The sequence below is a fragment of the Mustela nigripes genome, chromosome 4 (genome assembly GCF_022355385.1).
Source record: "Mustela nigripes isolate SB6536 chromosome 4, MUSNIG.SB6536, whole genome shotgun sequence".
Classification (NCBI taxonomy): domain Eukaryota; kingdom Metazoa; phylum Chordata; class Mammalia; order Carnivora; family Mustelidae; genus Mustela; species Mustela nigripes.
Window position 1 is genome coordinate 166,664,372 of NC_081560.1, and position 14,392 is coordinate 166,678,763.

Here is a 14,392-nt window from a genome sequence, read left to right on the forward strand (position 1 = left end):
ACTAGTGGTTAAAAGTCTAGACTCTTGGGGGCACTAACTGGCTCAGTTGGAAGAATAGAGCGTGCAACTCTTTATCTCAGGGTTGTGAGTTCAAGGCCACAGTGAGTGTAGAGATTATTTAAATAAATAAATATCCAAAAAAAAAAAGGTCCAGACTCTGGACAGGGTTTGAACCATGAACTAGCTATATGATCATTAAACTGCCTAACTTCTCTACATATTAAAACTTCATCATCTGTAAAATGAAGATAATATGTGCCCACTTTATAGAGATGTTTTGAGGATTAAATAGACAAAATACTTACCGATGATAGGCTTCTCGCCGATACTTTTTCAGGGCATGCTTATCCATGTTAGCAGGCATATCTGCTGCATTCTGTAACCGATCACTCCAGGAGGTTGTCATTTTATTTCAATTGTATGCTGAATTCTAGAAAAGAAAATCAGTAATTTAGTGGCTTAATGTTAGTATCTATTTACTGTTGTGCTGTTTTAATTAGAAAAATTCTAGGGGCACCAGGTGGCTCAGTTGGTTAAGCATCTGACTCTTGATTTCAGCTCAGGTCATGATTTTAGGGTAATGAGCTTGAGCCCCGCATCAGGCTCTGTACTGAGCAAGAAGCCTGCTTAAGATTCTCTTTGTTCTCCCTCAGCACCCACCCCCTCACACTCGCGCACTCTCTCTAAAATATATATATATATATATGCAAAAAATCCAAACTGATGTTTCATCAGTAAAGATATACAGATGGCAAATAAACACATGAAATGATGCTCAACACCATTTATCATCAGGGAAATGCAAATTACCACCACAACAAGTTTCTACTACATGGGGGTATAGTAGTACTGGTGTACAGTAGTGTGGTATAGTGTAGTACTGGGTGGCCCAGTCAGTTAAGCATCTGCCTTCAACTCAGATCATGATCCCATGGTCCTGGGATCAAGCCCTATATAGGGCTCCCTGCTCAGCGGGGAGTCTGTTTCTTGCTCTGCTTGCTGCCCCCCTTACTTGTGCTCTGTCAAATAAATAAATAAAATCTTAAAGAAGAAAAAAGATTCCACTACATGCCTGTTAGAATATTTATAATTTTAAAAAGACTGACCATAACAAACTTGGGTGAGGAAACAGAGCAACTAGTACTTTAATACACCACCAGTAAGACTATAAAAATGGTACAAGCACTTTGGAAAAGTTTCCTATCTCTTTAAAAGTTAAACACACATCTACTTATGTCCCAACCCTTCTAAGTAATTATCCAAGAGAAATGAAAGCATGTATCACGTAAAGACTTATACACAAATATTCACAGTAGCTTTGTCTGTAATACCCATAAACTAAAAACAACTCAAATGTCTATACAGGTGAAAGAATAAACTGTAGTATGCTCATACTACTTTGCAATAAAAAGAAATGAACTACTGAAAACATGAATAAATTTCAAAATTATGCTGAGTGAAAGCAGACAAGACATATAATATGATCCTATTTACATAAAATTCTAGAGAGTGCAAACTAATCTACAGTGACAGAAATAAGATCAGTGGTTCACTAGGGCCAAGCAATAAGGCCAAAGAGGGACCCAGGGAAACATTTGGGAGGGATATGTTCATTGTATTAATTATGGTGACTGTTTCATGAGTGTATATATGTCAAAACTTACTGTATACTCTAAATTTGTGAAGTTTACTGTATATATTTTTAATACATTTTTTAAAAGGATTCTATTTATTTGAGACAGATACGGAGAGAAAGAACATGAGCAGGGGGAGGAGCAGAGGAAGAGGGAGAAGCAGACTCCCCACTGAGCCAGGAGCCTGAAGTGGAGCCAGATCCCACAAGGACGTTAGGATCATGACCTGGGCCAATGGCAGACACCCAGCCATCTGAGCCATCCAGGTGTCCCTACTGTATGTATTTATACCTCAGTGAAACTTTTTTAAAATTCGGGGTTTGTTTGTTTTTTTTTCTTTCCTTAAAAATTAAAGGTTGTAATTATACTAAGAGATTTCTCCCAAGTATTTTAATTATTTTACTACTTTCTTCAAATTATTTGCAGCAAAAATTCAAAGCACTCTCGGGTCAATCATGGACTAAACAAAATATATTTTATTTTAAGAATTCAAGTTACACACTCTCAGCAAAGGTAACATCCAACTTCAGGGGTGCCTGGGTGGCTCAGTCTGTTAAGCCTCTGCCTTCAGCTTGGGTCATGATCTCAGCGTCCTGGGATCGAGCCCTACATTGGCCTTCTCTGCTCAGTGGAGAGTCTGCTTCTCCCTCTTCCTCTGCACCTGCTGTGAGTGCACTCTCTCTCAAATAAATAAAATCTTTAAAAAAAAAAACATAAAACTAGGGCGCCTGGGTGGCTCAGTGGGTTAAGTCGCTGCCTTTGGCTCAGGTCATAGTCTCAGGGTCCTGGGATGGAGTCCCGCATCGGGCTCTCTGCTCAGCAGGGAGCCTGCTTCCTCCTCTCTCTCTCTCTCTGCCTGCCTCTCTGCCTACTTGTGATCTCTCTCTGTCAAATAAATAAATAAAATCTTAAAAAAAAAAAAACCATAAAACTAAAGTGTAAACATAAAATGATTATCATTAATATGGGATAAAATCTGCCATGAAGTCTATACAGTTATGTGAAGGTAAGGGGGTAAGATTGTCTTTTGAACTCTATCCACAGAATCAATCTATCTAATGCTTAACTATTTTTCATAGTAATATTAAAAGTAAAGATGAAGGGGCGCCTGGGTGGCTCAGTGGGTTAAGCCGCTGCCTTCGGCTCGGGTCATGATCTCAGCGTCCTGGGATCGAGTCCCACATCAGGCTCTCTGCTCAGCAGGGAGCCTGCTTCCCTCTCTTTCTCTCTGCCTGTCTCTCCATCTACTTGTGATTTCTCTCTGTCAAATAAATAAATAAAATCTTTAAAAAAAAAAAAAAAGTAAAGATGAAGATGCTTTATCAACTGGCCAAAAAAAAAGAGAGAGATTTCTATTAAGTAAGATACATTAAGTAAATATACATTTGTCACCTGTTTACAGTGTCAAGCTCGAGTAGTTTCTTTCACTAAGGTACAGCAATGACTAATACCAAATAAAAACCTCAAATTTTAATTCCTTTCAAAAAATATGGTAGTTAGAAATATTCTTTGTTTCAACATAAAATAGACAATCTGAATAGCAACAAGAGAAATGAACTTTCAAGCATTTGAAATACAAGAGTTTCACGCTTTAAAAATATTTCAGGCAAAACATACTCCTTTCACCACTAACACCACCCTCCCCCCCAAAAGGGAAACCAGCTGCTCCACCAGCTCCAGGCAACTGCGAAAAACAGGAAGCAAAGAGTAACTGAAACTGCAGGATAAACCTGGGTAGCAAAACCATTTTAAATGTTTCAGATCACATCAGTAATTCACTCGGAAAGGAGCTGCACTTGAGGGGAACCTGGGTGGTTCAGTCAGTTAAGCACCTGCCTTTGGCTTGGGTCATGATCTCGGAGTCCTGAGATTAAGCACCGCTTTGGGCTCACTGCTAAGGGATGAGTCTGGTTCTCCCTCGCCCACTGCCCCTCCCCACCCCCCCATGCTTTCTCACAAATAAATAAAATCTTAAAAAAAAAAAAAAGCAGCACTTAAACACATTACATAGCACAAGCCTATTCGGCAAAGTGTTTTACACTGCATATTGAACCAAATACTTATTTTTCAACAGATAATAGGTAATGATAACAGTACATAAATATGAACTCTCAGAGTTTTACTAAACTTGACTGGAATTTATTCTGTTTGAAATATAAAACTTGAGATTGCTAAGTTTTATAATCAACCATTCTAAGAACACTGCTTTGAAACTTGAATAAAAAGGATCACTTTGAATGGTTTCTTAAAATTTTCTCACCAGCTTGAAATTTATTTTAAGCTTCAAAAATACAAATTGAGTTGCATATTAAACTAGTTTATAGAAAAAGAAGAGTTAAAGTCACATCCTCCATTTGTACGCCTGGTTCTGAACTAAGTAGGCACATGTGTTTGTGTACGTGTGCGCACACGTGTATAAAGTAATAAAATCACTTTATTATAGTTGACTTTTTAAAAACATTTCCAGGCATCTGAGCAGCTCAGCTGGTTAAGCATTTCCCTTCGGCTCAGGTCATGATCCCAGTGGCCTGGGACAGAGTCCCATGTCAGGCTCCCTGCTCCACAAGGAGTCTGCTTCTCGTTCACTATCTCGTTCTCTCTCTCTCTCTCAAACAAAGTAAAAAAAAAAATTTTTTTTTTGTTTAAATAAATAAATAAAAACATTTCCTTTGTGGGGTACCTGGATAGCTCCATCAGTTAAGTGTCTGCCTTCGGCTCAGGTCATGATCCCAAGATCCTGGAATGGACCCCCACATGGAGCTTCCTGCTCATGGGGAGTCTGCTTTTCCCTCCCCCACTACCTCTACGCACCCCCAGCCCCACTTAAGAGCACTCTCTCGCTCTCTCTCAAATAATCTTTAAAAAAAAAATGAAAACATTTCCTTTGTTGTGATACAAAGGATACTTAACAAAATAACTGATATGACCTTATTTCTGCTCTTATGTTCCAGCAACTTGGTAACAGCTTTAAATGTACAATCCATATAATTAACACAGGTTATATACGAACTATAAGGTATGTTGAACTGAAAGATACTGATAATACTGACTATACAGTAAGCCTTACCAATTAGTGCTATGGACCATTTCTACCAAAAGGAAAATGCACATATGTACAGTCAGCTTTACAAGCTGCTGCTGACAGTAAGGGAAAGACTTTTTCCCTACTACAATCCTTGATAAGTCTCTACTATGGATATCTGTTCGGTAAAGAGGCACGTTTTACACATAGCCCTTGAAAACCCTATCCCTTGACCAATGAGCAAGTAAAACCAAGGAAGTATAGTGGTCAGTTTTGTTTTTTTTTTTTTTTAAGATTTTATTTATTTATTTGACAGATCACAAGTAGGCAGAGAGGCAGGCAGAAAGAGGAAGGGAAGCAGGCTCCCTGCTGAGCAGAGAGCCCGACTCGGGGCTCGATCCCAGGACCCCAGGATCATGACCTGAGCCGAAGGCAGAGGCTTTAACCCACTGAGCCACCCAGGAGCCCCCATGGTCAGTTATTTTTAACAATATGTGTGGCTTAGCATCCCCTCTGTAACATGACCGCAAATAAACTAACTTACAAATACATTCCCTAGAAAACAAGGGAAGTCAGATCCAGGTTTAGATTAATTCATCTAAAAGTACTGCTAAAAATCTAAATCATAGTATCTATAATTAATAGCATAGAGACCAAGGGCTGGCTGCCCCAAGATGGGCCTCTTTGACATGAACATTATTTTGATTTAAAAGCAGTCAAGGGGCGCCTGGATGGCTCAGTAGGTTAATGCCTCTGACTTCGGCTCAGGTCATGGTCTCAGGGTTCTGGGGTGAAGCCCCACATTGGGCTCTCTGCTCAGCAGGGAGCCTGCTTCCTCCTCCTCTTGCCTGCCTCTCCACCTACTTGTAATCTCTGTCTGTCAAATAAATACATTTTTTAAAAATTGGGGAAAAAAAAAGGCAATCAAAACCCAGCAGGTTCAGGAAAGCTCTTTACCTCTCCCTCAACTACCTGCTTGCACCAAGAGAAGAGCTATTAACAGAGATTCCCCTAAGATGCTTAGATACATAAGGCAATCTTTGTTTCCCAACCATTTTCTCTCAAGTCCTTGCTAAGAGTCTTTCTACCCTTTGTATCCTCAGGCCCTTAGCCCCCTCCTCAGCTCACACAAGCATCACGTTGCCTGTCTCTGGAATCTCTATGTCTGTGTGGATTGTTCTATGTATGCTATTAAATTTGATTTCCTCCTGTTAATTTGTCTCATGTCAATCTGATTCTTCATCCAGCTAGGACTCTAAAGGGCAAAGAAAATTCTTCCTTCCTGAAAATGGTGTCATCTATAATCCAAAGAATTGCGCTTTGAAAGAAACTATAGCTCTAAAAGTATTTTTGTAACTTTTGCTCCTTCTAATAATACTAAAAGTAATACATGGAAGAAAATATCTTAAAAGTATTTTAAGTTATTTAAGTTATTAGTAGTCAAGTTTTCCCCCAAAGGGAGACTTCTTAAAACTGCTGTATATAAACTGTGTTAAATGTTTCATTAACTTCTTGCCTTTTGAATAGTTCATGACAGTTTTTTGTTCATTTTTCATTCCATTAGTTTCATTCAGTTCTATCTGAATGGACTTTTGCCCTGGACTATACATTTCAGGAAAAGGCAAGCATTCATAGTTTGCACGCCAAGTGATATACACAGCTAACAAATTTCAACTAATAAACTCACACCTATCCATGCATATTATTTGCTATCCTCTTACCTTCCTTTCTTTTTCTTTCTTTCTTTTTTTTTTTTTTTGCACATTAACACTTCCAGACATGATATATTTTTACAGTTAGAGTCAGACCCTTTCTCTAAAATGTAAGCTCTCTAAGGGTGAGATTTGTTTCATTTGTTGCTGTAACCCCAGTTCCTTTAACAGTAGACTTGATACAGACAGGCAGAAACAAATGGAACTCCTAAACCTCTACACTTGGAAGTCTTTGCTTTTTAGAAGTTAATTCTTGTATAAGCCTGAAAATGCAAGAATACTGCACAAGTTCCTTTTAATGCTCTAAATGAGTCTTTGTGAAATCTTTTGGTTCAGAAACACAAGATTCTTGGCTTGATTAACGTAATATTTTGCTAACATTTCGACATCGGGCCTTGGAACAAAAGGTTCCTTGTTCTCTGATGGAAAATAACAAAACTGAGAGGAATCCTGTCAAGTGAGAAATGCAGTACCTGTTGCCTTGACAATTGGTTTTTCTTCAAGCAATAACATGCTCCAATCTCTAGTCTGAAACTGGAAAGTATAAATTTATTTCATCTATTCCTAAAGTTCCTAAATATATACAAACAAGACCTGAATTTTGTTAATGTTCTTCTCTTCACCATTCTACTGCTGCTACTCCTAGAATTGTTACCTCAGCCCTATCACACAGAAGGCTAAATATCTGTTCTACATCAGCATATGAAGGCTGTTTTTTTTTTTGTTTGTTTTTTGGGGTTTTTTTGACAGAGAGAGATCACAACTAGGCAGAGAGAGAGAGGAGGAAGCAGGCTCCCCGCTGAGCAGGAAACCCAATGTGAGGCTTGATCCCAGGACCCCGAGACCATGACCCGAGCCAAAGGCAGAGGCTTAACCCACTGAGCCACCCAGGCGCCCCTGAAGGCTGATTCTAACTAAATGTTTTGAGTAATATAAGACCTTCTACAATAATGGTCATTGACACAAAGAACAAGTATGTAAAGAAAACATTTTAAATGAATGGGCAGGAGGATATGTAGTAAGCCATCTATTTCTTCAAAATATTGCTATAATTAACTACGGTCTTTCAAAAGCATAAAGGTAATGAAGCCTAACAGTTTTTACAATCAGCCAATATAAAATATTTTTCACCTTCAGTAATGATTCTTAAATACTCTTTTAAAAAGGAGGCAAAAAAAGAAAGTCTAATTTCAAAATGAACGAATTCTTTTACTGATAATTTCCTGGCTCACAATTACACTGTTGTACCTATTACCTTTCCTCTCACAAAATAAAAAAATAAAAATAAAAATCAGAAAGTCAGAAATAATCACAGTATTTCTACTTCTTGGTTTATAAATTCACATTTATGGATTAGTCTGCTTATTTGGTAAAAATTCAGAGATGTGTAAGTTCAATGCCTTAATAACCCTAACTTAACAGCTAACATTTAACATTTACTAAGTGTTCACCTTTTTCACATATTATTTTAAGCACTATACATATCTTTCTGACTTCTCACAACCATGTGAGTTAGGTGCTATTCTGGCATACAAAGAAGAAAAGAGCATACTGAGGGGCGCCTGGGTGGCTCAGTGGTTTAAGCCTCTGCCTTCAGCTCAGGTCATGATCTCAGGGTCCTGGGATGGAGCCCCACATCGGGCTCTCTGCTCAGCAGGGAACCTGCTTCCCCCTCTCTCTCTGCCTGCCTCTCTGCCTACTTGTGATCTCTCTCTATCAAATAAATAAATAAAAATCTTTAAAAAAAAAAAAAAGAAAGAAAAGAGCATACTGAAATTAAATAATTTGACCTATGTCATAGAATTATACGTGTGATGAGGAGTACAGATTCTAAAGCCACACTGCCTGGGTTCAAAACGTAACTCCAACACTGATTAGCTCTATGACTGAGCAAATTACACAATCTCTTCAGCTTCTTCCACTCCAAAATGGTGAGAGTTGGAACAAGGATTCAATCCATTAATAAGTGCAAGGTACTAAGAACAATGGCTGATACATAGTGCTTAATCATTTATTATTTATAATGGTAGAGGCTGCAATGTTCTACAATGTTCTACATTGCAGCTTCTGCACAATGTAGAACAGTAGTTCCGGCCCCTTATCCATGGTTTCCCTTTCCACGGTTTCAGTTACCCATGGTCAGCTGCAGTCCCCGGAAGCAGATGATCCTCCTTCTGCCATATAGGCAGAAGGTCAATAGTAGCTTAAGGTTATGTCACAATGCCTACGTCATTCACTTCATCTTATTACGTAGATATTTTATCATCTCCTGTCATCACAAGAAGGGTGAGGGCAGTACAAGAAGATAATTTAGAAGACATTACATTCACATAACTTTTATTATAGTTTTGTTCCATAAAACAACTGGCCTGGGCTCTTCAATTATATTATTATGAAAACAAACAAAAAGATGGACCTGATGTGGATTAAAAGTAATTACAGGAAGGGGGTGGGATTATGGACATTGGGGAGGGTATGTGCTTTGGTGAGTGCTGTGAAGTGTGTAAACCTGGTGATTCACAGACCTGTACCCCTGGGAATAAAAATATATGTTTATAAAAAATAAAAAATTAAAAAAAAAAAAGTAATTACAGGGACATGACAACTAAATGCAATTCATGATCTTTCACTAGATCCAGGACCAAGGGTTAGAGTGGAGAATAACTATAAAGTTCATTTGGGCAGGAGGCGGGGGGGCTTGGAGAACTTAGTCGGTTGTGTCTGACTCTTGATCTCAGAATGGTGAGTTCAAGCCCTGCATTGAGGTCCACACCAGACCTACTTAAAAAAAAAAAATCAGACTAAAAAAAAATCTTTTAAAAAGGGGTGGGCGGCGCCTGGGTGGTTCAGTGGGTTGAGCCTCTGCGTTCAGCTCAGGTCATAATCCAACATTGGGCTCTCTGCTCAGCAGGGAGCCTGCTTCCCCCTCTCTCTCTGCCTGCCTCTCTACCTACTTTCGATCTCTCTTTCTCTATCAAATAAATAAATAAAAATAACATCTTTTAAAAAAAATCAGAAACACCTAAAACTCCATAAACAAACTGGTTTATTCATATAATGCAACACTACAAAGTGATTAAAATGAATGAACTAAAGTCTTATCAACATGGACACATATTATAAACAACGCTGGGGTGCCCAGGTGGCTCAGTCAGTTAAATACTTGACTCCTGATTTCGGCTCAGGTCATGATCTCAGGGTCCTAGGATTGAGCCCCGAGTTGGGCTCCCCAGGAATCTGCCTCTCCCTTTATCTCTCCCACTTCATGCTCTCTCTTGCTCACTCACTCTCCAATAAAATCTTTTTTAAAATGTTTAACCAAAAAAAAAAAAAAAAAGTTGCAAAATCATATGTATAATGTATTAAATAAGAGGAGTATGTGTACTAGTGGTGGCTGGGTGGCTCAGTCAGTAAAGCATCCAACTCGATCTCAGCTCAAATCCCGATCTCAGGGTTGTGAGTTCAAGCCCCACGCTGGGCTCCAAGCTCGGCATGGAGCCTACTTAAAACACACACACACACACACACACACACACACACACACACACACACACACGGTAGGAACTAATAGCTCAACACTCTCCAAGTCAATTTAATCCTTCTGATTCTGTATTCCACCTAAAAAGAAGGCAGCTTTGCTGCTCTGCTGACAATTTTGCTATTTTTATTGTTTTTCATTGGCTTATTGCTAAAGTTGTTTTCCATTTAAGAAAGAATGAGACACACATGGGTGGCTCAGTCGGTTAAGTGTCTGCCTTCACCTCAGGTCATATTCCCAGAGTTCCACCTGGAACTCCCTATTCAGTGGGGAGTCGGCTTCCCCCTCTGCCCCTCCCCTCACTTGTGCATGCACACACATACACTCTCTCTGTCAAATGAATAACTAAAACTTTTTTTGAAAAAAAAAAAATGAACAAAAAGCCACTGCAAACTCTGGTAACCAATCACAGAACACAACCAAATTTCAAATAACAAAAAGTCATATAAGATTTACTATGTCAGGTGACAAGAAATTCAGTAATCTATAACAATTTGCAATCAACATCCTTAAAGCAAAGAACTTTTAGGGGCATCTAGGTTACTCTGTCCATTGACCATCTGACTCTTGGCTTCAGGTCAGGATCTCAGGGTTGTGAGACTGAGCCCTGAATTGGGCTACCAGCTCCGCAGGGAGTCTACTCAAGATTCTCTCACCTTCTCCCTCTGCCTCTCCCCCCACTCACATATTTTTTTTTCCTCTCTCTCTAGGATAAATCAATCTTTAAAGGAAAGAACTTTTTTAGTTCTGAACCTAAAAAACAACACAAACACCTACCACTCATTACAAAAAATTATCTTGGGGCACCTGGATGGCTCAGTGGGTTAAGCATCTGCCTTCAACTCAGGTGATGATCCCAGGATCCTGGGATAGAGCCCCAAAGCCGGGCTCCCTGCTCATTAGAGAGCCTGCTTTTCCCTCTCCCCAACTCTTGCTCCTGTTCTCTCTCTCGCTCTCTCTCTTAGAATAATAAATAAAACCTTTATTTAAAAAAGAAAAATTATCTTACTTCATTGTGCTGTATCTTCCAAAAATCTACATAGCCTATCTTGTAAGCAGCTTATCAGAAATTCTATCTCTAGCTTTATCTCATACTATTACTCTACCACATACTTTTAGTGAGAGCAATCTATTAATTAAACCCTCAATATATCCACCTTCGCATCTTCTTACTCTCCTGTCATCATCACTCATGCTTTTCTGATCCCACCAACATGCAGTAACATCCCCACTCTGAACAAAAAACAGTGAGAGTTAACATTTATAATTTAATGTATGCCAGTATTGCTTCAATGGAATTATCCCACTTAATCCATACAACCTTGTGAAATTTGTTCTATTTTTCCGTTTTTCGTGGTGAGAGAAACTAAGTGAGGTCTTCCATCTTCTCCAAGGTTGCACGGCTGGTTAAGTTGCAAGCCAGATCTCAAACCCAGACTCCAAAAACCACACTCTTAAACATACGTGATGCTATCTCCTGGCTCAAAGTATTGAAGGGCTTTATTGCTCAAATGTCACTGAGCATATGCCCTGTGATATTTAACATGTTGTGTTCCCAAATGTTGTCCAAGTGGCTCAAAATACTACATTCCTTCAACAAAAATACTGAGAGCCTGTACGCCAGGCAATGTTGACCACTGGGTATAAAAATATGTTACAGAGCCTTTACAAATGAAAAGTAGATGAATTCTTCAGATACGTGGACATCCCAGAAAGTGGGTAAATGAAAATTAAAAATATGTACATAGCAAGTGAACCTACATAAAAACTATGTTTAAATAGGAATTGGAAAAGAACTTAGTTATACATCATATGATAAAGTTGGGGTCTGTTTCTTGTTCTGCTCTTTCATTGAATTAAGCTTTTTGTTAAAAAAGCTAAGCAATGAAAAGATGTATTTAAAGAAAAAAGGCTTAAGTGCTTTCTTCCATAAAACAGCAAAAACAGGGGCGCCTGGGTGGCTCAGTGGGTTAAGCCCCTGCCTTCGGCTCAGGTCGTGATCTCAGGGTCCTGGAATCGAGCCCCACATTGGGCTCTCTGCTCAACGGGGAGCCTGCTTCCCCCTCTTCCTCTGCCTGCCTCTCTGCTGACTTGTGATCCCTCTCTCTCTGTGTCAAATAAGTAAATAAAATCTTAAAAAACAAACAAACAAACAGCAAAACAGCCTAGAGACAGACAAATGAACATCCCTAACATTCCACTATAATCTGGCTTTCTTTAGGAAGATAAACCTATTGTCAATACTAAGGCTTGCAGATACCATCAGTAAATATCTCTCTATACAAATCTTCCTACAATAATAAACTTTTGGAAACCTGTAGCTAATTGTAAATTTTCATACCATGGAATCAAATTTTAGTACTGAAAGAAACCCGGGTGTCTGGGTGGCTCAGTCCCTTAACCCTCTGCCTTCTGCTCAAATTCTGATCCCAGGGTCCTGGGAGCAAGCCCTCCATCTAGGTCCTTGCTCAGCGGGAGCCTACTTCTCTGTCTGCCTCTTCCCCAGCTTGTGTGCTGACAAATAAATAAAATCCTCAAAAACAAACCAAAATACTGGAAAAAACCTTGCAGAACTCTCCTTCAGCCCTCTCATTTTACAGACTGACTTGCTAAATTTTTAAATCTAAATGCAGCAACAACCTGTAAGAGCTGAAATTGTAGCAGCTTATACTGCAAAAGAAATGCATTTCAGAAGTAGTCCGTGTGTGCTACCATCAAGCTATCATGCAGAGGCCTGGATGTCTTCATCTGGATAAATTCTAACCATGGTTGAGAAGTGTCCCAGTAAGGACTCCTAGATGGCTCAGGGGTAGAGCAGGCGACTCTTGATCTCAAGGTTGTGAGTTGGAGCCCCACATTTGGGCATGAAGCCTACTAAAAGAAAATTAAGAAAAAAAAAGAGTGTCGTGGTAACTATTTAAAAGGACTTCAATCACATTAAGTCTCCACGGTAAACGGTACTGTTTCAACATTCTTCCTTGTGGGTTACACTTAGAATTTGCATCCGCTGTCTTAAGAGGCAAAATGAACAGTGTGCAGACATTACAAAACAAGCACAGTTCAATCAAGAACCTGTCTGCACCCAGACACGCACGGGCGCACGCACGCACACAGCCCTACAAAGGTGACCAGTCACTGCGGATCACTGTACTTTGCATCCGTCAAACATAACGGCCACAACGCCCACAGCTCTACCCACTGCTTTTAAAAGCTGAGGCCTACTGGCGTCAAAACCTCCAAACGTTTTGCTTACAACGAATGGTTCAGGCCTCAGATCTGCATCTCCCCTCGGCTTTCACCAGCTTCAGGGGACCCCAAGAAAAAAAAGGGGGGGGACGGTCCGCCCCCAGACAGCTGACGCCTGACTTGGGAGCCGTTTAGACATAACGAGCTTGGTTTTTGTGGCGGCTCGCGATTCAACGTGAGCTTTCCAGGAAGTGCTGCAAACGACAAAACAACTGGAATGTGGTCTATCAGGCCGGCAATTTCCTGCGGCTCTGGCGAAAACGTTGTCAACCTCGCCTCCTACCACCGCGGTCCGCTAGTTCCTTGGGGGCCACCCGGAACGCGCAGGGGGTGAAGCCCTGGAAGGGGGACGGAAAGACTGGCCTCCGCTGCCTGCGGGAGGAAGGCGGCGTCCTCCGGAAAAAAATAACCGGAACTCAGTAAAGAAGGGTCCGCCTGAGGCGAGATGGGGGATGCCACGGGCGTGAGAAAAGCGGGGGGACCCGACACGGCGAGGCTGGCTCTGAGGAGACCAAGCCAAGGGCCGTGCTCCGAGGCGAAGGCGGGTCCCCGCGAGCCGACGGCAGAAACAATGGCGCGAGCATGACGTGGGGCTGGGGGCGTCGCCGCGGAGGCTGGGGCCGCTCTGAGGCGGGGGCCAGCTGGGGATAGGTTTGGGGGTGGGGGGCGACATGCGGCCACGAGGGTGTCGAGTCCGCCGGCCCTGGGATGGAGGAGAGGGGCCAGAGGGGTGCAGCGGCCCGGGTGGGGCCGAGGCAGGGGCAGGCGGCGTCTCCCGGTCCCAAGTCGCGCGCTCTGCCGCGCACCCTCCCTGCCTCTCTCGCTCGCTCTCTCGCTCGCCCGCTCCCTCCCCGCCCTCCCGCGAGTCCCGCCGCACTCACCGGCCCGCCGCTCGGCAGCAATCCCAACGCGCAACTGCCGCAGCCGCCGGGGCGCGCTCCTTCCCCGCCCCCGCCGCCCCGGCGCCGCCCCCAGCTCGCGCCCGGCCAGGGACCGGCGTGCTGTTCTTTCCGCAGCTCCGCCGAAGAACGAGGCCGCCGCGACGCTCCCTAGCAGCACAGACTGAGAGGACCCTGGTTGCCTGGGCGCCCTAGCGCGGGTTTTCGAGACCCACAAATATCAGAACAGCAGTCGTTGACGACCTGTGGGATAAGGCACATTGACAACCCTTACGTTTCATTTAGGTCTCCATCCCTTGGCTTTGTGTCTGGCCCCTCAGCAAGGCCCCACCAACACTTTC

General features: G+C 41.7%; 1 protein-coding gene across 3 annotated transcripts in view; it reads right to left on the bottom strand.

The window, feature by feature from the left end:
- Window positions 1–14,392, bottom strand: part of NT5C2 (5'-nucleotidase, cytosolic II) — a 140,084-nt gene that overhangs the window by 76,062 nt on the left and 49,630 nt on the right. For 2 of the 3 annotated variants that reach the window (XM_059398477.1, XM_059398475.1), the window contains exons 1-2: window positions 14,034–14,119; window positions 306–430 (exon numbers count right to left, since the gene is read on the bottom strand). In XM_059398477.1, coding sequence (XP_059254460.1) covers window positions 306–406 — 101 coding nt within the window. In that variant the 5' untranslated portion in view covers window positions 407–430; window positions 14,034–14,119. Of the gene's footprint in view, window positions 1–305; window positions 431–14,033; window positions 14,120–14,392 lie in introns of those variants that run through there. The other variant, XM_059398476.1, reaches the window with a different exon arrangement.